Source organism: Lonchura striata, chromosome 5 (genome assembly GCF_046129695.1).
Source record: "Lonchura striata isolate bLonStr1 chromosome 5, bLonStr1.mat, whole genome shotgun sequence".
NCBI classification, from domain to species: domain Eukaryota; kingdom Metazoa; phylum Chordata; class Aves; order Passeriformes; family Estrildidae; genus Lonchura; species Lonchura striata.
Genome location: NC_134607.1, coordinates 712550 through 739648, shown reverse-complemented (window position 1 = coordinate 739648; position 27099 = coordinate 712550). Strand labels below are relative to the sequence as shown.

The window sequence follows — 27099 nt, the reverse complement described above, 5'->3', positions numbered from 1 at the left end:
TTGAAAGCTGACCACCTTTATTTGGTTCGATAATGGATAAAACTGCTCCTCACGTGTAACCAGGCGATGCCTGTCCGGGCAGCCCAGACATCCCCTCAGGATGAGCCTGTCCTGGGCTTTATGGTGGCTCTTGTGCCTCTTCCCCTCCAGGTCCCCACGGGCACTGAGGGAAGGGGGAAACAGTGAGGAAATGCTGGAATTGTGCACATTTCCCTTCACCGCCCTCCAGCACGCACTTCCCGGACGGATCCTTCCCAAAGGTCTCCTCCAAGCCTCTCCCCGATGGACGGGCCCTCACTGGGGCGCCTGGTGCCGCCTCCCTGCTCCAGCAGGGCCATCCCGGAGCACAGGACACTGGATCGTGTCTAGACGGCTCGGGAATACCCCCCGAGAAGGAAATTCCCAGCCTCTCAGGGCAACCTGTGGGAGTGGTTTTTCCTCCTGTGCAGATGGAACTTCTGGGATCACTCCCTGTTCCTCTGGTGCCATTGCTGCGCCCTCAGAGCAGAGCCTGGGCCCTGCTCGGAGCCCTCCCTGCAGCCAGCGCTGAGGGCCCCTGTCGAGGCTGACCAGCCCCAGCTCCCTCAGCCTTCCCAGTCCCTATAAGATCTCGGCTCCATGAGCTCGCAGGCTCCCTCCCGCCGAGGATCCCAGCGCTGCGCACGGCAGTGGCCGGACGCCGCCTCGAACCCGCGGCCCGCGCTCGGCAGCGGCAGGGCGGTGCCGGCGCTGCCGCAAGGGGCGCTGGAGCGCCGAGCGCATCGATCGCGACCGTCCATCCGCGCATCGGTGCTCGGCTCCCTGGGCAGCGCCCGCCCAGCCCTGCCCGTCCCCCGCCATTTCGCACCGGGACGGGAAGGGAAGGGACCCGGAGCGGGAAGGGAAAGCTGAGGGGAGGAAGGGACGCGACTCGGGCACGGCGGGTGCCGGGAGCTCCCGCGGCACGGCCAGCCAGGTACCGCCTCTCCCCACCCCGCCGAGCCGGGGCGTCCCTCTTCCTTCCTCGCTTTCCCTTCAAGGTGGGAAGCGCAGTCGGCGCCCCTTTCCTCCGCTGTCGCCGTTCCCCTCCCGTCCCTTTCCCTCTCTTCTCTCCCGCTGCTCCCGCCGGCATCCCCCGGAGCCGCATTCCCGCTCCTTCCCGGCGGGAGGGGACAGGTGGCCAACGCCCTGCGGGACCCGCCGCTCGCCCGAGACATCCCCCAGCCCTCACGGATTTATTTTTTTTCCCCCTCAGCCCTTCTCGCAAATCCTTAAACCCGGAAAGTTGTGGCGGCGCGGGCGCGGCGCTGGCGGGGGCAGAGGGAGCCGGGGCGGGGCGGGCGATGCCCCGGGAGCCGCGGGGGTCCCGCAGGCGCGGCTCGCCCGGCAATTAAAAATTGATGGAACCCACCCTGAACAGCGCAGGGGAAGCCGGCGGGGGAAGCCGTGCTCGCCGTGTCTCCTGTCCGGACGCGGGAGGCGCGTTCCCGGCTGTGAGCTTCATCCCGAGGGCGGCTGGGACGCTCCGGGAAACCCGGGCGGGCTCGGCGAGGCGCCGGGAACTAAATCCCCGCACGGGTTAATTCCCTGCACGAAATACTCTTTGGACTTTTCCTGGAATTCAGTGCCTTTTAAATTTATTTAGTGTGGTGGGTTTTTTTTGTTTTTGGGTTTTTTTTTGTGTTTTTTTTTTGTTTTGTTTTGTTTTTGTGTTTTGTTTTTTTTTTTTTTACTTATTTCGTGTTCTTTTAAATCTCGGTGTGACCGCTGCCTGTCGGCCGAGTGCCCGCTCTACATTCCCTGTGTGTGTAATGTTGGAGGAACAGCATTCCCTCATCCCTTTTTGTCTTGTCTTGCAGGGAGGGAGCTGCTTCCCGGTAATAGTAGAGGATCCTGACGCTGAATGAGAAAGCACCGGCAGCATCCTCGTTGCCCAGCTCTGCTTAATGTTGGTTTCTTTGTCATCAGGTCTGCTAAAAAATGACAGAGTATAAACTTGTGGTGGTTGGAGCTGGTGGTGTAGGCAAGAGCGCCTTGACAATACAGCTAATCCAGAATCACTTTGTGGATGAATATGACCCCACAATAGAGGTAAACACTTCCGTCTCATACTTTTTGTGAGGGGAGATTATCAGTGCATAATGGTGCTTGTATCCTTTTGGGTACTTACCACAAGGACAGGGCTTTATAGTAAAAAGAGCTCAGAGATAATGTTCTGCATTGGAGACAGAATTGCTGTGCTTTTTGATCTGGCTGTGGAACAACAGCTGCAGTAATAAATTGGCAGTTTTGATCAATTAAAGGCATGGTGTTAATTGCTATGTATCCTTGGGCAGTGTGGATGCGTGTGTTTAGGATCTCTATGACGAAGTATTTGCAAACTCACTTGAAAATGCTTGGTGAAACTCTGCATAGCTTTGTGCAACCTCTTTAATGGGACATTTTTTCTTTGATAAGAAGGAAAATTAGTGGTTATGAAATGTGTGTGCCAGTCTTTCTCAGCTCCTATCACTGAGATATGTTTCACACGGGGGGAAATGTGTCCTAGGATGTTGCAGTGAATGAAGCAAAAATTGGAGCCTGTTCTGTTTTGGTTTTTCACTCTTTAAACACACCAGTACGTGTTTTCCTATCTAGAGAAGATGTTATAAGATAGCTTCTGGAATGGGTTCTTTGAAATACATGGCTCAGTACCTCAAAGTTTGAAATTGTATATAATCTTAGAAGTTGTGCTGTTTTGAAGGTTTATAATGAGCAGGCAAGCTTTGCCTTTTAAATACAAGGAAAATACTGGTGTTGTCTGAAATCTCCTGTGGATCATTGCATTTAACAACCTCAGACTCTATAAAAGGAGAAATGACACCATAACTTACCCCAGGTTTTTATGTTCCCAGCACTGAAGCTCTGCATCTCATGACTTCATTTATATGTTTATCCAGCAAGGCACTTCCAGGCTCACTTGAAGGAATCACAAGGGTTTAAATCTGGGCTTAAAATGGAGACTTGGGAAGTGTGTAGGTAGTGATTTTCAGGGAGACATAAGCAGGAGGAGCCAGTGCCCTGAGGTAGCACAAATTTAGTGAGGGCCTGAGCTCAAGCAGAGATGTGTTGACTTGAGGTTCTTTCCATGTGTCTTCTTGTCTGTCTCTTGCATGGCCAAATAACATCTTTCTTGCAGGAGGTTTTGTGACTAGACCTGTGCAGAAAACTCTGTTTGACTTACACCAGCAGAGCAGCTCTTTCTACACTAAGATAGAAAGTCTTAACAACCCCAAACACTCTTTAAAATCACACCAAACTTGCTGAGAAGAACAAGCCAAATGGGTTTTTACTTTTTCCTGCAAAAGGACCTTTGGAGGCTGTTGGTCTTTGATGCTTTTTCATAATTACCTGGGTTTCTCTTAGGTTAGAGGTGTATTTTAAGCACTGCAGAAAGTGCTGTGCCGGTTCCATTTTATAAATTGTCACTGTGTAAACAATTTGGGAACACAGAAGCTTAAATGCCAGTATTCCTGGAGCACTTAAGGGATTTTGCTATTCCACCAACTGAGTGATTTGAAGGGCATTAAATACATTTTTAATGTAAAGTAATAAAATGGAAATACAGTTACTTAGAGAATGAACCTGAAAATCCTAGGACTGTGTCTTTATTAATGGAATTATAGGCTGGTTTGAGTTGGAGGGGACCTTAAAGATCATTTTGTTCCCATGGGCAGGGACACCTTCCACAAGACCAGGGTGCTCCAGGCCCTGTCCAACCTGGCCTTGGCCATTTTCAGGGATGGGGCAGCCACAAATTCAGTGCTGTGGTCCGGAATCCCTGTGTTCTTTAAGAATTACACCAAGTTAACCTAATAGGTTTCTCCAGCTTGTCACATGTAGCGACTTTCTGCACCTTTTAGAAGTTGTAAATTCTGAGTGTGCTCACATGTGGGTAAGCAATAACTCAGTGCCAACGAGGACAGGCTGTGATTTGGAGTGGCAAACAGAAATAAAAATTGGATTTAAATGCTCCAGTTCATGCTTGGGCAGGATCCACTTGGTTGAGGAGGGTTGGTGATGGTGCTTCCTGTGTAGGTGCAGTTGTGATGCTGATCAAAGAACAATGGCTGTGGAGTGGGTTTTAGGCCATATGAGGAGATAAGGCTAAAATTGCCCTGACTGGTAAATAATTAGGATAGTTCAGTGGTGTCACTAGTGTTGTTTGCCACTTACTACTGTTTCTTTCATTGCCATACAACAGAACACTCATTTTCCCTGCAGATAATGAAGCTAAATATTTGGTAAGATAGAGAAGATAGCTTAGTGTTTGTTGTCCATGATATATTTCATAACAACACAGTTACTGAATAATTCTAAATATTTCCTGTGATTAACTGAATGAAACTCCATACTTTTAAAATTCTCATGTTGTGAAGACAGGGTATGGTGCAGCAGAGGAAAAAACACACTAATTACTTAATCACAGGTGCCTTTACAGTGTTAATTTTGCTGCTGTTTTTTGGTGGAATAAACCTAATGATTCAACAAATAACCTGCTTGCAAAAGTCAAGTTTCAGGGCCTGCTTGAGTGTTTTATTACTTAAATCTGAGCACAGCAGATGGCAGGGCAGGGGGAGGACTGAAAATGAGTGTTTGGATGGCTGCAGTTGTTCAGCTATCGATGCTTTATGTGTGTTTCACAGTCCAGTGCTTTATTTGAAGGAGATGTCCGAGCAAGGATTTACAGCCAAGTAATTTTAAGTGTTTTATTTTAAATTAAATGGGCAGCAACCGTTGTAAATCTGGCCTGAGCTGTTGGGGCAGTGCCCTCTACCGGCCGAGGCTGAATAAATATTGCTTGTGCTCACTGGAATTTTCTTTCATTCTTTAGCTTTTTTACATTTTCAGGCCGTTTCAACCCTAAATTTGTGTCGTCTTTAAAACGTCCCAGAGTAAAAGCAGCTTTCCTAGCTGCTTGTCAGAGGTTTTGAAATTGGATTAGCCAAATCCTTCGGCTGATTTAGGAATACTGATATTTAATTCCGTGTTCTTAAATGACCTGTGCCCTCGTGAAACAAGCACCAATATTTAGTAATAGCTTAGTCTCAGGAGCTGTGATATTTTAGCATTAAATCTCTGGTATAATGGAGTTTTGTGGAATAATTATTACTTGCCTAGATGGGATTTATTAAGCACTAGGGTTTTTTTAGAAAAATTCTGTATGTAGTGTGAAGCTGAGATTTCATATCACCTATTCTTATCAGTGCTTGTGAGCAGATGGAATTATTGCTCCTTTTACATAATTCTTGCTGTTTTTTATGGCTTGTGAAAGACCAACAAAAGCAGGTTAAGTGATCAATGAAATTTTTAAAAGTTACATATTGTATACTAGGGAAAAACTGGAATTTCACGTTTGAAGCTGGATGGGAATTGGGAATTAATCTTCTAGTTTGCATCTTGTTTTTAATTAATAGTGTCAAATGTGAATTTCAGATAGTATGTTTTGCAAGGTGGAGGAGAAAAAAGGCCAAAAATAAAAATATTTATTATTTCGCTCATCTGGAAATCATAAGTTTCAGTTTTCTCTCCCACATCTTTCTTTTCCTTCTGCTTCAAATCCTCTCACTAGATAGTCACTGAGATTTTCTCCCCAGAACTGGCAAAGCAAATTAGCACCTCAAAATAGTAATTTTTGTATCTGTGCTGTGCTTTATGCTGGTGCATCTTTGCTGCTACTGCTAACATGGTAGGCAGTTCTCAAAAGCGATTTTCTTTTCTCTTAAAAATTTTTTTCTTTGATGAAAATTACTTAAAGCTTTTGTTTAGCACTCAGTTGAGGGGAATTTCTTTCCCTTTGAAGTCCTTAAGATGCGAAGGAATAGTACAGGCTTTTCAAGAACTGCTTTTCATATTTTTGAACTGGCAGTCAAATTGCAAGAAGAGAAAATGCAAGCTTTGTAAATATGTCTGGTATAATGCTAGAAGTTCTGCTAGTTCTGTGATAAAGGTATCCTAGGACATGGGGGATCTGCTCTTGAATGGAAGTGTTGGAATGAAGATGCATCCTTAGGTGTGGGGGTTTCTTGTAATTTTTCTTCCCTTTAAGCAGCAAGAGAGAATATTAACTTTATTTTAAAACACTTTGGAGCACGTGTGTTTCTCAGCTGTATCAATATTTAAACATGGTTTGTAAGTTTCTGAAGTAACTTCCCCACATATTATTACCCAAACACTGAATTTGCACTTCTGTGAAGTAAATAGTCTCAATCACGTTGGAGGCAAACTTCTGTCTTTAAGGTAAACATTAAGTATTGTTTTACCTGATTTTGTGAGCCTAGATGACATTTAACAGTAAATGTGACGTTACAGAGTTGGTTTGGTTTAAAATACTTTTTTTTACAATTATCTCCTGCTTGTTTCTTAGCATGAGCAACAAGAAAGAAGAGAGTATTTTGTAAAATTAAAAATGGATAGAAATTGCCTAAGAGTAGGTGTACTGTGCCCTGAAATGGGTACAAAGAAAGGAAGGTTGTTCAGAATTCACCTTGCAGCTGGCTAGAACTGCAGTTTTTAATTCTTTCCTTCCCTTCCCAGTAGCCTGGGTTCAGTCGTGTGCAGTGTCAGAGCAGCAGCAATGTTGTGTTAATCTTGAGCTAAGGAAGCTGAAAGCTGACAGCAGGAGCTTGTGTTCATACCTGTTATTTGTTACAAGAGCTGCTTACTGGGAATAATGCATGGTGCTCATTGATAGCACCTTTTCCAAGCTCATTGCTGTGGCTTTATTTCAAACACAGAGGTGTTTATAGAAATTATTGGGTGTGTAATGCTCACCTTCTGCTAAAGCTGTGTACTCATAGAGGCCCAGCACCTAAACAGGGATGTAATGAAATCTAGCTGGTGGGACTTTGTACAAGATTTTAGCCACTTGAGTCAGTGACCTGAAAGCTTTGATTTGGTAGCATTGAAATAATTTGTTCTGACATCTCTGAACCAGCCCATCAGGTTTTTAATGTGGCTCTGTTGGTCTGTCCTGCCTGAAAAGCTTCAATTTCAAATATATCAGCTCAGCTTTGATAACTTAATAACAGATATCATTATACAGACCTGCTCAGGTATACAAAACAGATTTCCTGTCTCAAAGACTGAAGGCTTTTTATTCTTCACTTCCTTTTCAGTGGCAAAAATTTTTGGAGTTGTCTTACTTGTGTGTTCTTTCTGGTTTATTATTTTGTGCATTCTTGTAGCATGGAATGAGGGACAAACTGTAGTTCAAAAAACAAAATTAGTAGATTTTATTTTATTTAAATTAAAATTTTATTTTATTTAATTAGCTAGCTTAAGCATGGTCAGACCTTTTCAGTCACTCTTATTGCTGGTAAATCATTTGATTTTCTCCAGATTTACTGATGCTCAAAACCTTACCTGTTTGTGGCTAACCAAGGTGTATTTCTTCCCTAGGATTCCTACAGGAAGCAAGTAGTAATTGATGGAGAAACCTGTCTCTTGGATATTCTTGATACAGCAGGTCAAGAAGAATACAGTGCAATGAGGGACCAATATATGAGAACAGGAGAAGGCTTCCTGTGTGTGTTTGCCATAAACAATACAAAGTCTTTTGAAGATATTCACCATTATAGGTGTGTATATGAAGAGATAACCCCCCAGCTCTTGTTCTTAGGTGGGAAGGGGGCTTGTTCTTCCTCTGCATAATAGAGTGGTCTCTCATGAAGTAGGGAAAATCTGAAAATTAACAATATTGCAAGTTATTTGTGCATCCTATTATTTGAAATTTTGTGTGATCTGAAAATCTGCCTTGCTCATAAATGAGGTGTAAATTATTGTGACTTAGTATTTTGAGTCAAGACTTACCCAAAGATAAATTCTGTCCATTCCATTGATAATATTGTTTATTAAGATGAACAAACTGAAGCTGTTGTAATTGTACAGACAATATTGTCAATTGCTGGTTTTGTTTGGGGCTGCAGGGGGAAATACCTGGGGAATGTTGTGAAAAGAATAACCTGTGTGAGCCCTGCTGCCTGAGGACAGACACACAAAACCTCCAAAATGACAGTAAAAATCAACTTGTTATTAATTTCTTCATATTATCTTCTTTTAAATAATTAGTTAAGAATTCCAACTCATGCTTTCTTTGTCAACTACACTAATTTAAAAATAGAAGCAGTCTCTGGTGATTACCATAGCAGACCATTTATAACTTAGTACCTTACTGTTATCCTGAATTCTCCCTGGGTGTTCTATTAGACGCCAGTGCAATTCCCACCATCAGCATCAGCCTAAGTTTAGTCCAAACACGTGTTAATCTATCCACAATTAGGTAGTAATAATAATAATAATATCTCAAATGCATTTCCTCTAGGTTTAGAGGAGGAAGGGGAAAAGGCAACAAAGATGTTGGTGTAAGGGCAGGAAGGAGCATAGAGGTTTTCATGAGGAATTTTTGTTTTTAAAGAGAGTTGCAGATTTGCATAAGACCTTCACAGTTTATTTCAGAGAGTGTTGGGAGTCGAGTGCTGGAATTTCTTCTGTGCATTGACAGACCAGTGGGTGGCCTTCCAGGCTTGAAGCTGAACCATTATAAGGAGCTGGAAACAGTGTCTGTTTTAATTAAGGAACACACTGCTAGATTATTTGGGAAGGCAGAAGTAATGAAATTAATGATTTTTATTCAAGATAAGTACATCTTTCAAGATCTTGTCTAACTAATGCTTGGAGGGACTCTTACCAAATATCTCTCTGTAGAGACCAGACCAGTGGTCTTCAGAGTTTTAAACCCCCTAAGTGCAGAATTTTCAATGCTGTCTTTACTTAAAGAACAAAATAAAATCACAACCTTCCCCCCCCAAAACCAAATCAAAATCAAGACAGCAGACATAGAGTTTTGGCAGTTTTTTGGCAAATTAATTGAGTGTTGAATATGACAGGTAATTAGTAAGATTAATACCAAAATTTGTTAAGCTTATTCTGATATTAGCTGCTAAAATGTTTAAAAAATATTTTAAAAAAAACAGTGTAATGACATTAACCTCTATAGTAGTTTGTAAAATGTCAGGCTTTTGGTTGATTGGTTTGGTTTTGTTTAATAAAATGCTAAACTTCATGGTGACAGGATTGGTCAATTTATTGTTTCGTGGCTTCCCAACAGTGCATGTGCAGTAGATTAACATAAAGAATGATGTTTGACTCTGTTAATTTAATGTTGTAACTGGTTTTAAATGTACTATATAAACTACTAATATTAATACTTGTTAAATACAGTCTTGTCTTTTTCTTTGTTTTTAGGGAACAAATAAAGAGAGTTAAAGACTCAGAAGATGTCCCGATGGTGCTAGTAGGAAACAAATGTGATTTGCCTTCCAGAACAGTAGACACAAAACAAGCTCAGGATTTAGCAAGAAGTTATGGAATTCCTTTCATTGAAACATCAGCAAAGACAAGACAGGTAAAGCTCAAAACTTCCCAGATGCAAAGGCAGAGCTCTCACCTGAATTACCATGTTAATTATTCCAGGCATTGACATTTGCTTAGTCATATCAATGGATGCATTTCTGGAGATTGGAAATCCTTGGGGTGTTTCTCCTTTCTGTCAACTTGCTTATAATTAGTAATTGTTTATTGATGAGTGATTGATTGGCTTCAAGTGGGCAGACTCAGAGTGAGACCTGCCCTGCTGTTGCTCTCTTCTGTCAGGTGGTTGCAGCATTCTTGACTTTGTGAGAGGTTTTAATAGAATAAAAGCACTTCTGCTTAGAGGTGAAATGGTTTTTTTTCCCTTCAGCGAGAGGATTAAACAGGCAAGCAACTAATTAGTTTATTTTGATTTAAGTGTTTTCATTAATAACAAAGGAATTTTTCCTTGAGGCATTGATTCTTTAATTAGGGGGACACGCTTGATACACCTAAGCAATTGACCTTAAGGTATTTCTGAAGTTCCTGTGTTAGTTGTCAGAGTAAAACAATAATTTTCCTAAGACTTTAGAGCTCACTCTTGATTTATGGTAGCACATGGTCCTTTTAGTGCCTCTCTTGGGCTGTGTGAGGACACAGGTGACAGAGTGGCACATCTGAGCTTTCAGGAGAAGAGAAACTCTATGGATACAAGTGGAACTGGTTCAGTCCTTCTAGAAGAAAGTGATCTTGAAAAATGCTGTTTGGTGTTTTCTCTTTAAAGAGCAAAGATTTTACTGTCAGTACAAATTAGATGAGGCCTGAGTGGGTCCTACTCTGCATAATCAGAAGTGTTATGTGCAGGTTGTGAGTCAGAAATTCAGGAGGTAAATAAGGACAGAATCCTGCAGTTGGAGTAACTGCTCAGAATTTCTGTAGAGATCCAGCTACATCACTTGGCAGAATTTCCTCATAGCTTGTAAGGCATTTTTGGATCTGAGAAATGAATATTTTATTAGTGTAAATTTGCTCTACCCACCCAAGTTTTTGACAAGTTGAAACCTGGGCTAATTAGTAAAGCTTCACAAAGCAATGCTGACTTCTGGCAACAAAGGAAGTCTCTGTTAGGTAGAACTGAAAAAAACAAAGCAGAATTACCAAACTTGAATGACTGGGAATAAATTAGGCCACACAGTTGTCCTGAAGAAGGGGGTATATGAGTGGACTGAATAATTACAGTGTTTGTAAGGTGCCGTATTAGTAGCTGTCATGGAGATAGGAGGATGAAAAAATAACTCTGAAATTACATTTTAGGTTTGAAACAACAGAAGTGCAGTACCAACACAGGTTTTACTTTGTTCAGTCTGTCTTATACAGCATTAGGTTTTGTTGGGGAAATACTCCTTTTGCATAGCCACTTCTATTAAAAAGGATATTTGAAAACAAAGATGTCCAGTAGACTGTTTAGAACCTGTTGGATTTGAAAAGTTGGCACCACTAGGGAGGCTGCTGATTCTTTTCTAGTGCAGTTCTGAGCTTGTTGTGCTATGAAATTCCTTCATAGGATGCCATGTAAAGAAAATACTTTTGAGAAGAGAAAGAACTGGAATTTAGTTATAGCAAAAGGATCTAAATATTTGTGTATGTGATTGTATATACATGTGTGTGTATGTGCATAGAATGATTTTTCAGTCACACTGTCATATATATAAATATACATATAAAAATATATATATATATATACACACACATACACACTGTCTTGAAAAGTGATTTTAAATTAGGGGAGTCAGACCATTTTGTGAGTTGCATATGGCCCATGGGCTATAGTTTTATTCACTCTTAATGTAAAAGTCAATATATAAATAAAACTCTGGTCCTCTCTGTCCTCATTGAGACCTTCCAAGTATGAACAGATGTAGCTGGTGGTCTTCTGGAGTCTGTGGAAACTCTGTCATGAATCTTTTGAAGTAGGAACCTTCTTTTCCGTTCGTATCTCACCTTCCACCACATGGAAATATCATCACTAAGGCCCTGCTGAATTTTCCTGCCTCTGCCCTTTCCTGTGCCCAGTTCTGCTGGAACTCAGACAGAATCAGAAATGTTTCTCAGAAAGAAGCTGGGAAGGTGGAAATAGGAGGGAGTTGTCAGAATAGACTTTTTTGATTGCCAAGACACTTTTTAAAAAGGATGGCATTGCATGCTCATGCAGGATGATGCCTCAGTTCAAGTAAGTTTTTAAGATTTTCAAAAATTCATAGGCAAGGACAGAAAAGAGAATATTGAAATGAAGTACAGAAATAAGTTGTTCTAGAAGTTAGTGTGTTTGGGTTCTGACTGAGAATAAGGATGTGAACTTCAACTCACAGCAAGGAGATTGTGTTTTAAGCCAAATCCCTCTGTGAATTTTCAGACAAATCACTGAATTCATCAGTGAAACCTTATAAGGCTACAGATTATTAATATTTTCAATTGGACCACTGACTAAAATCAATAGAATGTAATCCATGGAAAATAGCGACAGTCCTGTTTCTGAATGTAAGCAAGTGGCAGTACTGGTGGTTTTGTAAGGCCATGGGCATTTACTCATGCTTTCACAAATCCTTATGGAGAAGGGGGTGAATGGCTTAGGTTTATTTTTATTGCAGATTTTGCTTTTCTCTGTTTGACATATGTGTTATATTCAGGTTCTTCCCTGTCTACATGAGCATGTAGCTCCCAATATTATAAATAATACCAATGAGAGTTGAGGGACAAATTCAGTTTATTCCCACCAAAGCTGCACCTGCCATTCTTTACTGGGCTTCCCCTTGCCTGGGAGTTACACAGGGCAAAGCTGTAAGGCCAGACCACCCCAATGTGGTTTGACTGTAGGGCTTTGTTTCCCTTGGAACATTCCAGCTTTCCTGCTGGTATTGGATTCACAGGAAAAGCAGATCAATGAGCATTATTGCAAGCATAGTAGAGGGTTTCCCACAGTTTGAGGTCTCATTCTTTAGAATACATGCTTAAACACACTTTTGAAGTGTGTAGTGAAGAAGTTGACCTAAATTAGCAGAATGCTGTTAAAAAAAGCATTTTGGTTATTTCAGCTGTCTGGTGTACAGTGGGTTAGACCCCAGCCTTGTGATCAAACTGATTTGAGAACCTGTGCCTGGTCTGGTGAAGTAACTGGGGCTGTATTTGCAGAAATTCATTCCTGCATCTCAGTTAAAATTAATGGTTAACTGATAACTTAGTTTGCTTGAAACATTTTTAGGGGTTTTTCTTATCTGTTTAATAATATTGTATCAATCCAAGCCATTTTTAATCCAGCTCTTGTGTATCGGTTTTATCTTAAAGCTTTGTTTTCAATGAGCTTTAACTTGGTCAGACTTATTACACTGTGAGTTGAGTTTTTTCATGTCACTTGTCTGTTCTAAGGTAGAACTTTTCTGGAAGAGCTTGGTCCTCCCCCAAGGACAAAGCTACAAGAGAAGAAAGTTTTGGTCGCTTTTAGGAGATCAGCTGTGATTGAGTGTATAAGGATGCGCACAGAACAGTTCAGAGTTGTTAGGGCTAACGTTCATCAGGTTCCTTTAAGTACTGCAGAAATGGAACTTGTGAAAATTCCTGTTTAGGATACTTTTGTCTGGGTTTGAAACAGTCTTTCTTTGCACATGGTCATATTTTAACTCGAGTGTGTAAAAGCACCTCAAAAACATTGCCTCAAGGGTCTGGGTTCCTCAGGTTGTTTAGATTTTCAAGTTTTTAGTAATTGGCAAAGGTATTTTTGCTTCCTGCTCTGACAGCTAAAATAACTGGTTAGTCCCATTTTATTTATATGGTCATTGCTTATTGAAGGAAAAACATACTAGAGAGTCTTAAATTGGTATTAAAATTACTTAAGTTTGTAGGATTGGCATCTGGCCCTTTAAAGTGTCACCGTGTGCTAATGATCTAAGCAATTATGTGTCTGCACTGATTTTCTTTCAGAATAATCTCTTTCAGCAGGGCTCATGAGTCTATTCTTGGTGGTGGCCGTAATAGCAATTTCTTTTTTCACTCTATGTCTCTTCATCTCTCTGCATTGCTAAAGCAAATTCCAGCTCCTACTGGTGATGGGAAAGTTGACAATAAATGTTGACTCAACAATTGTTACCTGATTTTTAATATGAAAGCTCCATAATCAAATTACATATTTCTACTGTAAAACAGCAGATTTGCAAAAATGTTGATTTTTGTACAGCCTGTGCTTTGGCACATAGCAGCTGATCAATGTTTGCTATTTCCACTTCAGAAAGAAACTTCCTTCCAGAAAAACATGGAAGTATGAGCTTTACTTGGATTTTGCCTGGTTTGGTGGCTTTCTTTACATTTTTCAATCTGTCAGACCTGGAATATAAAACTTATCCATACTTCACTATGTCATAAGAGGGCACATTATGTCATAATACAGAGAAATACAATCCAAGAAATAAATCTAATTCATTTAATCTTCACATTGAAGAGGCTGTAGTTGAGAAGAATTCTCAGCTAAGCAGCAGTTTGTTAAAAATAAACATTCAATGTGATAACCTGTGGCACAGGTCATGCAAAATGACCCAGTAATTGTGGCAGTAAATGCTCACTGGCTTTTATTATTCAGTGTATACTACAAAGATGAAATGGAGAGAGGATTTATGGAAAATCTGCCAAATAAAAGCCCAGACTGTCCATTGGTAGAAATAAAGCTTTGAGGCTTAAGTAGTCATGCTGCTTACCATGATCATCATTGTGTTCTGGTTTTAATTTCAAATTATGAGTTTGTACTAAATTAATAGCCCTGTTAATCTGATTGAGGAGACAAGTACTGAGATTGCTAGTAAGGCAGAGAAGAGATTTGCTCTCCTCTTGAAAAGCTTTAGTGGAACGTTTTTCATCCTGTTGTAATAAGAACATCCTCACAGATTGATCTAAATTCTTAAATTTGTGCACAGATACACTAATTTTGAAATATTGTAACTTGGAGTTGCTGCTGTATCTTTTTATATTATATTTGGTTAAAGATGTCTTCAGTCTCCATACATTTTTTTAATGCTTGTAGTGTCATATCCAAGTGGTCTAAATGCAGACCTGCAGAAAAGTGAGGTGTGAGACCAGAGGAGTAAAACACATAGCTCTGTGTCATCTCTGAGCACATGAGGAGCATTTCTGCAGCAGTCTAAAATCTGACCAGCAGAACTTCACAGATTGTTTGCATTTAGGTGTTGTTATGGGACCCTCCTTGCCGAGTCTGGCCCAGAGGAACAGATAAGGTGTGTCTTGTTGATGTAACAAAGCTCTTAAAGATTACAATAATGAACATTTGCTGCCATGGCTCAGATACCACTTTTCCTAAATTTAATAGCACAGCGCTTGCTTTGTAAATTTAGTAGCTTTGAAAACAACACCGCCCCAAATTCAGTGTTCTTAGACAATTTTATTTCTTTATAACCACTTAGGAAATCACCTGGAAGGACTTTTTTTTTAATACTCTGTTAGCTCGATCCATGGATTTTTGCAAAGTTCCCCTTCTGACCTAAAGAACAGAACATGAAGGAGCTTGCTTTTCTTTGCCCAAACAGTAACTTGTTCTCCCTTTGGCTCAGAACTGCAAGTGGGTGGTTTAATTATGTGTGTTCATAAGACCCCCATAGTTCACAGTCTAATAGGATTTTATGCCTCCTGCATACATCCATGCCCACAGAAATGTGGGAATATTCAATAACACAAGCAGTATCATTTTCAGCAATGGAAGAAAAGAAGTCTTACTCCTTTTTAGTGTTACTGTACACAGAAGAAAAGCAGAGCTTGAAGCATAGATATTCACAATAATTGGTAATCAATAAGTGTAGTATTTATCAAGCAGCAAATGAGCAAGCCCAGCGTTTTAAACAAATAAATGAAGTTCCATATACTTCTCTCAAGTAAAGCTCATAATTTCAGTGGTTTTGTTGTGGTTTTTCCCCTTCCATGGGTGTCCCAGTTTGTCTCAGTCATTATCAAAGCGATTTTTAAGGAGTTGTGTTTTACAATGCAGAGAGTGGAGGATGCTTTTTATACATTGGTGCGAGAGATCCGACAGTACAGAGTGAAAAAAATCAGCAAAGAAGAAAAGGCTCCAGGGTGTGTGAAAATTAAAAAATGCCTTGTAATGTAACAGGGTAAGTTTGTAATGTACCAGGGTAAGTGTTGCAAATCACTTGCCAAATAAAACTGATTGAGGGTGTCTTGCCAATCAGACGTTTTGTGGCTAATCAATGACATAATTCCAGATATAAAACCAATCACATTTCAGTCTCCTCAATATGGATTTGCTTTGTTTTGTGGGATTTTGATAAATGGATTAACAAGAAGTCTTTACTGCATATTGAATTCTCCAGCTGGGAAACAGGCACAGTTCTGGGAAGAACTGTGGGAAGAGTGGGAAGAAGTTAGGAGGAAGGAGTTTTATTAGGAATATATTCATGGTGCTATTGAGGTGAATACTGGTTGAAGCTTCAGGCTGATGCACTGAGGGGAGAAGATTATAACACTTCTCCTTAAAAGATACAGAAATAGGAGATTCCTAGCCCAGCAAAACAGTATGTGACTGGTGTACAGTATTTTTTTAATTCTCAGGCCCTTCTTTATGCCATGTTATTTTTCCCTTGTTCTTCTCCATCTTAAAAAATTACCTTTACCATTTCTATGGGTTTTTTTGTTTTTGTTTTTTTTTTGTCAACTATAATGCCATGAGTGATCCAGATTTGGACAAAATAAGGTTTCACCTTTTTTTGAGAGCATTTTCAGGAGGTAGGGGTGAAGGATCACTGGAGGAGGAGAGGGGACTAAACGAAAACCAACAAGAAAGCACCAAAAAACCCCAATACCCAAATTCTCACAAAATATTTTTTAATCTGTGTATTCCGCTGTAAGAAAAAAGGGAGGAGGTGCAAAGGAAAGAAGCTGGTATGGAAAAAATGCTTGTCTAAATCACTTCCAGTGCTTTTTGAGTAAAACATTGGAGAGCAGTTCCTTGCAGATATTCCTATCCCATTAATTCTTTACCTCCTTCTGCACCAGTGCAGAGAGTGAGTTGTTACTCCTTACATACTTGTCCAAGTGGAGGATGACCTGGAATTTCCCATTGTAAAATTAAAGCTTCATTTTTCAAGGTATGTGTTTGTACTTCAGATTATGTGGCAGAGAAGTAGTAGAATTTGGGTTGTATTCTCCAGAGACTGTCAGAGTGTGGGAATATTCTCAGTTGAGGGAGTTTTGTTTCTCTTTCTGGGGAGGAAATTTTGATTCATGTCACTTTTCACTAGATCTACTCAGGCTTGTTAGTCTCAGCTTTTAAGTGATGAATGACTGCTCAGAGGTAATTATTGAGGTTTTTTTTATTTTTTCCCTAAAGAAAATGGTGGAGTCCATTTTCCTGGAGATGATCAGGAAATGATGTGGCACTTAATGCCATGACATAGTTGACAAGCTGCTGATCAGTCAGAGGTTGATGTGCTTGGAGATCATTTTCAACCTTAATTATATGCTTCAATCACTTTGCATCACAGGTTTCCATTGCAGGAAACTGGAATCTTCAGTCATGAAGCTCCCTAATATTGCATCCAGATATTACTAAAATTGATGCCATTAAAACACCTTGTTCTGTCCTTCCCTGCTACCAAAAAACAACAGAGAAGCTGGGCAAGATGACTTTTGATGAGAACAGTAGAAATTAAGTTGCTTAAGTCCTGTAGCCTTCTGGAAACCAACTTTGCAGTTTCTTGGTGTGTTACTGATAGAACCATACCACAAAGTAGAATTTATTTTTTTTTTTTTTATGCTGGGACTTGAAAGATGCCGAGTCCTGTCTGCTTTCCCTTCCTGTTGGGAGAATGGGAATAAGATGGTGGGAATGGTGGTTTTCAGTGGAAGGATTTTTGTAGATTGTAACGTTCTTAGCATATTCTGAGAACGTGCTTTCTTTCTGCCAGCTTTCTCTTTCCTAATGATGTCCAAGAGAAGTATTTTTGGGGGGGGGGGTTTCACACTTTCCTTCCCCTCCTCCAGAGGGAAATCTTCTGTCAGCAGTAGGTATTGTTGAGTTTTTGATGTTTGTTGTTGTGTTTTATTTTTTCCCTGCACCCTGTTTAGAAAATGCTCTTGGATCTAAGACTCTAAAGCTTCAGGAATCTGCTTAGGGAAGGAATCATTTGCCTTTATTCCCAAGTGAATTAGGCATGGTATTGATGGGCATTTTCAGCAACCTTGTATTTAGGGAGTTGAGCTGGAGGAAGCATATTCCAAAATTATTATGGCATTGCTGTAGTTCAGTAGTGGAATAAGTGGAATTTGAGTGGAATAAGAAATCTCCATCCTGGCTTGCATTACTTTCCAGTAAAAAAATGTATTATTTAGGTATAATGTGTAGTAGGTGGCTAAGGAGAGCAGCACGTGATGGTGTGAGCCTTACAGCCAGAATTTTAAACTTCAGAAATATTCATTGTAACAGAGACTGCAGTGACAGTATTTTGTGAATAATCAAGCTGGATGTTTCAGAGAGTTTTTCTCCCTCTTGGATGATTGTTTATCTTCTTGCTGCCTGTGGGATGCCTTCTGAGGTTCTATTAGTCTTGCCCAAGGAAACTGAAAACTTTGGCTGCCCAGACTGCAGTGAACTGCTGACACTTTCTGAGAGTTTCATTCCTTTGGCTGTTACACAGTAAAACAGGAAGAACAAGACATCTTTTGATCTATTTGTAATTTCCAGCTAGCAGGGAGATGTTTCTAAAACTCCATGTGAAATCCTCAAAAGAACTTGTTCCGTGAAAGCGTCAATTTTTGAAATAAAAAGCAAACTACAAGCAGACATCTAGATAGTAGAATTTGGGTTGAGCTGGGTTAGTAGTGAAAAGTTTGAATTATAAAAGTTCTAGATTTGAATATAAAAATGCCTAAATTCTTGGTTCAAACTGCAATTAAATCGTTTCTCTCACCTCGTTACAGAGGTGTACAAATAACTTCTGTTCCTCGTGACTGATACGTGTGTATGTATATCTAAAAATATGCATATATTAAATATATATAAATATATATTTCCATATATAAAAGATATATTTATATATAAAAATAGGCTAAAATATATATTATATATATAATACATATTTTTATATAGATTTTTTTTTAATATACAAGAAAGAACTCCTACAATTTAGAACTTGTGTAAGGGTTATTTTTGGGACTGGGATTTTAAGGAATTCCAGATTCCTTATGATTTTTGTATTTCTTATTGACAGCCCGGTTCGTTGCCCAGTCTCGTACATGCTCGTGGTCATGCTGCCACTTCTCTGCCATCTGTGGAACCATGTGGGGCTCCAAAAGCAAACTTGTAGCCAGGAGCAGGCTGTTCCTGTGGGATCAGTTCTGCTGTTTCTGTTTCCTCTGCCCTTTGGAAGAACAAGGGCCAGGAGCAAGGCCTGTCAATGCACCTTTGGTGAGGCTCTGGGTTTAGTTCTGAGCCTGCAAGGGAATTGTGAGTTTCTAATCTGAGCCTGGATTTAGTGCTCTCATTCAGTTCATCTGAGCTTCCCCAAAGGCTTGCACACAATAAGTGCATTGTCAGAGGGAGGGAAGGTCAGCTGCCTGCAGTCCCTTGCTACTGAAAGAGCTGACTGGAAAGGTTGGCAGCCTTTGATCTCACAGCATTGATGCCTCAGGGACCTGCTGCAGACAGAGTATCCACTGCTTGCATGTAAAATTTAATGGGCAGGCTGCAAAGGGAAAGACTTCCTTTTCCTTGTGTTCTCCACTTCTAACTCACAAGTGGTTTAAGCACAGTTTTGTATGTCATGTTCTATTAATGACCTGAATTGAAGATGGATTGTGGCTAGGACCAAACAATCAATAATTAGTGAGGCTTGGTCTACAGAGGTGTCAATGCAAGGATGAAAGCCAAGTCAGTTCTGTAACCTGGTCTAGTGAAAAGTGTCCCTGCCTACAGCAGGGGCTGGGAATGAGATGGTCTTAAATATCCCTTTCAACCCAAACCGTTCTATGATTCTGTGTGTCAACATGTGCTGTATTTTAACAGATCATCCACTTACTAGGTAGAAAAAAAATTTCAACCCTTGATTGGCAAGTCATGAGTTTAAAGGTTCCTGATAGTATCTGGGTATTATTTTGTACAAGTTATTTTCTCTTGTTTTATTTTAAAACAATTTTAACAAGGGGAGGATTGATAATTTGAATACTTAAATTAAATTTTAAGTGTGTCTCATTTGAAGGCACTAACTGAAAAGGCAGTTCTGAAAGATGGTTCTGAGCAGTCTTGGGCAGAGGCTGTTCTTATATGGTTCTTGTATTTTACGAATGAAATGATTTGTCTGTTGGGATTGATTCTTAGTGTTGTGCTCCTCCTTAAGTCTGAGACCTGCATTGGAATCATGAACTATTGCTACTTCTATAGCGTTTTTCTACTTGAACAGTGCTAAATATTTTTTGTGCATTAATGCTGGAGCTGTAAGGAAAATACACTTGCTCTCTCTAAAGTAATACCGAGTATTTTTAATTTTCCAAAAACTAATGAGTGACATGACCTTTTGCAGAAACAAGGCTATTCTCCCAGTAGGTATGCTGCATCATTTTTTTTATTGGTCAATAGTGCCTTAAAATGTAGAACAAGTTGTTTGCAAGGTCTTGTAATATGCAAAAGTGTACTATTAATATTGGGAGATATACTGCCAAGGACTTGGAACATAAGTTGTATGTAAATGTTTTCTGAACTTGAAGATTTTAAATAAGTTTAGATTATACCGAGTGCTGCTTTTTAAATGAAGCTATTTCACACCTCGCTGTTGTTTGGAATTTTCATACTAGGTTTCATCACCACTTGGAGTTTGGCTGAAACAGTAATGAATTAGGTGATTTTTGGCTTTTTGTTTATTTCAGAGTTCACTTTCAGTTCTTTACTGAAATAGGCATAGAGGAGGAAATGCAGTGTGTTTTTTTTTTTTTTTGGCAGCTTGAAGGCAAACTCATGTGGCTGAATTTCTGCTGTGATGCATTTGGCTCCTGTGATACAGTAACATTTCTCAAAAGTATAAGGAGTAAGGCAGCAAAGAATCAAGAAAATTTTTATCTTAGGGATTTTATAACCACCTGTACTCATTTTTAAATGTAAGAGCAGACTGACAACATGATTACTTCAGTGGACTTGAAGCAAGGTCATAAATTGTTTCCCATAAGTAAGTTGTAACCAATTACATTGTACTAGATAGTGGTTCATATGAGCCTTTTGGATATGCTGGTCTCTTTAGATCAGAGTTAATTTTGGTCAGCTGAAAATAATGAGATACTGCTCAGTGTGAACAAACTTTAGCTTTTATGTCTGTAGCTCAAATCGTGGAGCCATGGAGATTTTCAGTGACTGTCCAGCACCAGAGAGAATGTGTTTCAAGTGTCCTTAACTTTCAAAGTGAATAGAATGATTTATCAAATAACATAGCATCGGGACATGGGATTGATTTGATCGATTTGCATGTGTAAAGATTTATAAAACTGTGGTGTGATTACTATACCAATATGCCTGAGAAGTGATCAGACTATGTGGATTAACCATAACTATGTCTTTGGTATTGAATTATTGGTACAAATATTAGAATTCCTATTCCAGAGCTGTATAGAGATTACTAAAGCATAAATATAGTTAGTTAATGCCTCACAACTTCCCTGTGAGGGTGGTGAGGCCCTGGCACAGGCTGCTGTGGCTGCTCCATCCCTGGAAGAGTCCTATGTCCTAGGCCAGGTTGGATGGGAACTGGAGCAGCCTGGGACAGTGGAAGCTGTTGGGGTTGGAACTGGAGGACCGTTGAGGTCCCTTCCAACCCAGGCCATTCTATGATTCTGTGATAATATATACTTACAACCTAATTGTGAGGTGTTAGTATATAAATACACACTCTGTATGTGATACTTTTCTAGCTTGAGGTGGGGCAAGGTGTGCTCTTGGAAATGGAGAGAAGGGCAGCACACAATTCATTACCTTCCTTCCCACACCAACAATGGAATTTCACCTGTGGGCACCAGTGAGTAACCTGCAGGATGCCCTAAGACCAGTTTAGGAGCAGAAATAGGGCAGCAGGTGTCAGCTCCTCCTGGCACCAAAGCAGTTCCCTCAGGTGGTGGTGTCAGTGCTGCTCAGAATTCCAGAGAGGAACAGGATTAGTCCTGCAGCCAGGATTCATGGTTCAAAGGATGGCAGGTAGGCAGCAAAATGTGCTCATGGAATCCTCCTCACACAGCCAGGGAGGGACACAGGTTGTGCCTCAGCAGGCCTGTGAGTCTGAACCTGATCCTAATTTGTATCTTCTGTGTCTTTTCAGGGTGTTGATGATGCCTTCTACACATTAGTTCGAGAAATCAGAAAACATAAAGAGAAGATGAGCAAAGATGGTAAAAAGAAGAAAAAGAAGACAAAGACAAAGTGTATAATTATGTAAATACAATTTATCCTTATTCTTAAGAAGTACTGAAGTAATTTTGTACATTACACTAAATTATTAGCATTTGTTTTAGCATTACTTTACTTTCTGCTTCATGATCCTGTTAGCTTTACCTGAATGCTTGTTTTAAATGACAGTGGAAACTTCATTCCTCTTAAAGTGCCAGTATTCTTTGACTGTTGGTTCTTGAACTAGCATTGCCTATGAAAAGAAAAAAAAAAAAAACAACAAAACCCCAAAACAAACAAAAAAAACCCACAAAAAAAACCTGAGAACTAGGACTCTTTGGTGCATGCACAGTTGCTAACTTCCTATTTTTCTTACTGATTGTGAACTTCTGTGTGCAAAGCAAACAAATGATGCTCTACACATTTTAACATCCCCTCTGAATTTTTGGGTTTATAAATTTGATTGGGAAAAAGGATTAGTTAGCAAAAGAAACTTTCATTTCAGCCTTTCCTTTATTTTAGACTAATTGCAATAGAGACCAGAAGCCTTTATAGTCTTCCTGTAGATTTTGCTTCTAGGCATCTAGTCTTGTAGCATTTCAGATCAACTTTAATGAATGTAAAGAGAAAACTTTCAAAAAAATTTCACTGCAATTTGTCACAGTCACTTCTTAAATACTCTATTTTTTCTATAAAAAATTAAAAAAAAAAGAAAAAATCTAAAAAGACAACAATGCACACCTGGCAATGGAAAAAGTAAAAGTTCTAATTAGGTTGATTTGCTATTGTAAATGCATTGCTTGAAGAACTTCACTGACTTTTTGTGTCTGAAGAGCAAGGTGAAATCCCCCTGTGTTAAAGCTTTGAGTAGGGTCAGGATTTCACCCTGAGTGTCCCTAGGAAATACTAGAATGCCTTAACAGAGAAGTTGATTCAAATTCTTACGTTAATTCATACTTGGACCCAGAGTTCACTGTAAGAATTAAATCAAAATCAGTCCTAAATTACATAGTGGAATAAAATCATTCCTTTTTTCCCCCCCAAGAATGGCACTAAAGATGCCCATTTTGTGCAAAATAGGGGAGAAATTCTAAATTCTAGCAACAGCCAATGAGCGAATGAAAGAGATGAATTTAGCTGCTTCATGGAAATAATTTGGTAATTCACTATGCCATGGAAATGGTGTGGAATTTGCACAATCTGTCAGCATAGAACATGATTTCCAGAGTCAGTGTTGTTTGCGTGATGTCTGTGAAGTACTGATTAAATGGTTGGTGAGTGGCATTCCAGTGTCTAGACTGTCATGAAGCTATACCAAGAGTTTAATGTTGTCTTTCTCTGTGATTAAGTTCTCTTGTGATTTTTGTTCTTCTCTTCCCCCACTTTTTTTGTTTTTTTTTTTTTTTTTTGGGGGGGGGGGGTTTGTTTGTTTGTTTGTTTGTTTGTTATTTTTTTTTTGTTTTGTTCTGATTGGAATTAATGCAGGATTTTTGCAGGAGCTTTCACTTTTTGGTACTGCAGTAGCCTTGTTATTCACTGAAGTACAAACCAGTGGTTGCAGTGTTTCCAGTTCCTGGTGTCTCCTTGTAAATGTGGAGTTGTTTCAGGAGAGCTTTGGTCCCTGAAGGTGCACTTCTCCACAGGAGCTAACTCAGCTGCAGACTGACACTGGGAAGTGTGACTCTGGAGTACCCAAAAAATAAAACACAAGACACTGAGGTAGGAGAGTTCAGGACACTGGAAATTTTGGAACAGGGAATAGCAGCATTGCCCTAACCTAAGGTATTCCATTGAAATTTTACACATGTATGTAAAAATTGGACTGTGTAACTTGGACCCTTTCTGTGAAAAGTATTATTTTGCTTCTACAAAAAAAATCCCAGAGTGACTGTTGTAGGTGAGGACCTGCAAAGCTGGCAGGGAACACAGAGTGTCTGAATTGCTCCATATTCTTTAATTCCATTGTGTCTGGGAGAAATCAGGCCTTTCCCTGCCTGTGCCACCTGCTCCCACCCTTGACCAAAATCCAGGCCCCTCCATGCCTTCCTCTCAGCTTCAGTGTGAAATCTAAATTATGAAATATTCTGAAAACAGTAACAGGAGAACTTAACTTTATACTGTAAGGACCAATAAGAACAAATTCTTAATGTCACAAAATATTTCAGAGCTTCCAAGGTTAAAATGTGTTGGAGACAGTTACTTGCACATTTTATACACTCTTGATAATAGATGAAGAATGTAGCAAAAGTGGGTTGTAAGCCTTGAGCAAATGGAAGTAATCTTAAGGTTATTTTAATTTTGGTAACTGAGTCACACTGCATGTCAAATTAGGGCTGGTCTAAAATTCTGATGTTAATTTAACTTAAAGCTGTTAGGAGAATTTATAGCTGAAATGTCTTATTCATCAAAAGTGGATTTCTATAGCTCTACTATAAAGTTATATATGAACCAATGTTGGGGTTTTTCAGCAAAAGTGAGCTGTAGCTGCCAGTCTAATTAAATTAGTACAAAATCCATTTAGATTAGCCCTTATTTACTTGAAAATAAATCCAACCCAATTCCATCCTTGCCACTGTTGTGCAGTTGTGTCTTCCTGTTTGTTGAGATTTGGTGAAGCACGTTGGATTGCAGCTTGCACAAGTTACTCCATCATCACTGCCCTGCCCTGTTTGAGATGCTTCCACAGAACATCCCTGGGTGCTGTGTCCTGAGAGCAGCTCCTGAGCAAGCCTGGGAGTCACTGCCCATGTCACCACACCAAACTGCCTTGTGTCAGGGAGTAACACCTTCTTACAGTAGCTTTATGTAACCCTGCTAAATACCTGGATCCTTGGTTTGCTCCAAAAGGAATTATTCTGACCAGTTTCAGTGCCCTGAAATTTTTTGCTTCTCCTTTGCTGTGTGGGCTTTGTTGCAGTAACAGGATAATGGGTAAATACTGACATACACAATCTTCTGCTCTTGTCTAGACTATGAAGCAATACAATTATTACCTTCAAAGACCATCAAACTGTAAAACAAATCATTGTGTCTCAAGTTTACATAAAGCTACATAGATGGTAAATCTTTCCTAACATTTCTTTATTCCACTGTCTTGTGTTTTCATGTTGAAAATACTTCTGCTTTTTCCTCTTGAGTGCCAACTTCTTACTAGAATGACTTCTTAATGTAATATGTTTACCTGGAATGTATTTTAACTATTTTTGTATAGTGTAAACTGAAACATGCACATTTTGTACATTGTGCTTTATTTGATGTGGAACATATGCAGTGTGATCCAGTTTTTCCATAATTTGGTTGTGTGACCTAGGAATGTTGGTCATGCCAGACATTAAGTTAAAAAAAGGAAAAAAAAAAAAAGACCACTGTTTGTTTTAAAATTTTTAATGTTTTTAGGAGTATGTGCTGTGAGGTGATCTGGAATTTGTCATTTTTTTGTCAAACTGTACTGCTCCTATTTATTGTAATGTAATAAAAAATAGTTATTGTGTCTGTCCCAGTTTCCTTTTCCTCTAAAAGAATTTCAGGTAACAGAGCATCCCACGAATTCCTTGTGCTTGGCACTTTTCTCCATTCTTTCTTGCACTTCTGCTGATACTGCCTGTCCCAGAGCTGCTATCCTTGCCCCCCTTGGTGTCCCTGTCTCTGACAGCAGTGGCTGCTCAGAGCAGGTGGAAGTGCAGAAGAGCTCAGTTGATGTGGAAGTTTTTCACATTGGTGTGGTGGCAGAAACTGGAGCACGTGTGTTTCATCACAAGGTACTGTACCCTGCCATCACTTTTTAAATTCTGTCCTACAATTCTGTGAGGATGGTGCTGCATCCTCCCCCTCCTCCTCAGTCCAGCTGTAACTTGAGAAATGCTCGTTCAACACCTGGGCTGAGCTTCTCTGGAGCTCTTCAGGAACAGTTCCTAGGAATTGGTGCTGTCTGCAGAGCTCCTGCTTTGTAACCAACAGTCCAGGAAACTTACTTTGCCTGCCTGAAGAAGCCCCAGTGGAACAGCATTTTTGCTTTTGAAATTTCAAAGGAAGTTACCAGCCTGGACTGTAGTCAGGATGGAAGTTTGCTGTGACTAAACCCACCTCTCTTGTGGCCCTATAAAGAGTGGGCCTGCATGAGGCCCTTGGAGCTCTCCTGGACTGCAGTGGGCAGTGACCAGAAGTCTCCATGTGTGTGCAGCCCCTTGGAGCCAGTGAACTCCTGTTTGCTGTATTTGGAGGACCAGCAGTGACAACAGCCTGGAATGATGCCCCCCTTCCTTGAGGCTCAACCCTTCAGCCACTGACAAGATGGCAAAGGTATCCAAGGTTAAGTGCTTCAGGGCAATTTTATACCTTGTGCATACTCCTTCAGGACTATGAATGTGGATATGCTGTAGAAAATGTACCATGGATAGTGCTCTCAGAGATCCTAAGTACTGTACATTTGCAAGTAGCTCAGGCCTGTGAGCGAGTTGCTGTTGTGCTTATAGGAAATTGTGTATGAATCTTTAGTTAAATTGTTTTAAATTAAATTATGGACTAAGTGCTGTTAAACCTTAAGGCATAAACCACAGGTCAGATCTGGGGCTCAGTTTCACAAGGGGGTCCACTCTGAAGTTTGTGATTCAATGGGAGCATCTCCCTTACCCATTTTATCCTTGCCTTTTTCCATCCTTATCCTTTTTGTGTCCCCAGCATCCTCAGAGATAAGTTTTGGTAGATTTTGTTTTTTTATTGATTGATTGTAGATTTTAGTTTGCTTTTTCTCTGTGCTTTAACCCCATAGTAAACAGTGAACCTTGCTAAATAGACTTTGTTACACTTTCACTTTTATATTAAACCTGGTTTTGCTGATGCCTTTGCTGGCAATTCTTTGAGTGACCTCACAACACTCCTTAGAGCCAGTGTGAAGACTTACTGAGGACTGCCAACAGCTCTACTGCAGTGATTCCTTACCTATATTTCAAAGATGGTTTCTTCCTCCAGTGTCATTTAGTTGGTGGAAACGCCAACCAGCCCAACAGAGTATCAGCTCTGACACAAGTGTGAGTTGAGCCAAGGCCTACAGACAGCCTGGAGCAAACAGCCATACCCCTCTTCCAGGGGCAAAGATCAAGTTTTCTATTCCTGCTGCAACAGTTACACAACAGCAGAAATCAGCAGTAGCAGGAATTGTCTTCAGGACCCAAGTGCTTAAAGCACTATTGTTAAACTCACCCCTTCCTGACCCCACAGTTGTCTCCCTGAGTAAGGGAGAGACACAGGAAGGTGGTGCCTCTGTAAGCTGAGCAGGTAAGGTTAAAAGCTGTAAGAACTTG

General features: G+C 40.2%; 1 protein-coding gene across 3 annotated transcripts; it reads left to right on the top strand.

Annotated features, from left to right (window-relative positions):
* Positions 1–791: 791 nt before the first annotated feature.
* KRAS (KRAS proto-oncogene, GTPase) lies at positions 792–25293 on the top strand. 3 transcript variants are annotated; one of them, XM_021538663.3, is made up of 6 exons: positions 792–955; positions 1839–1856; positions 1948–2070; positions 7420–7598; positions 9265–9424; positions 15410–15627. In XM_021538663.3, the coding sequence occupies exons 3-6, from the start codon at positions 1960–1962 to the stop codon at positions 15527–15529; spliced, it is 570 nt and encodes a 189-aa protein (XP_021394338.1). In that variant the 5' UTR covers positions 792–955; positions 1839–1856; positions 1948–1959; the 3' UTR covers positions 15530–15627. The 3 variants fall into 3 exon arrangements, with proteins under 3 accessions (XP_021394338.1, XP_021394337.1, XP_021394339.1); XM_021538662.3 differs by lacking the exon at positions 1839–1856 and having other exon boundaries at positions 15410–15617; XM_021538664.3 differs by lacking the exon at positions 15410–15627 and adding an exon at positions 21732–25293 and having other exon boundaries at positions 797–955; positions 1839–2070.
* The last annotated feature ends 1806 nt before the right edge of the window (positions 25294–27099 follow it).

What these genes read in the sequence shown, in the direction of transcription:
- KRAS (XM_021538663.3), top strand. Translation starts at nt 1,960, where the DNA reads ATGACAGAGTATAAACTTGTGGTGGTTGGAGCTGGTGGTGTAGGCAAG. An exon ending in GAAGATATTCACCATTATAG is followed by an intron (nt 7,599 to 9,264) that starts GTGTGTATATGA and finishes CTTTGTTTTTAG; the next exon opens with GGAACAAATAAAGAGAGTTA. An exon ending in CATCAGCAAAGACAAGACAG is followed by an intron (nt 9,425 to 15,409) that starts GTAAAGCTCAAA and finishes TTTACAATGCAG; the next exon opens with AGAGTGGAGGATGCTTTTTA.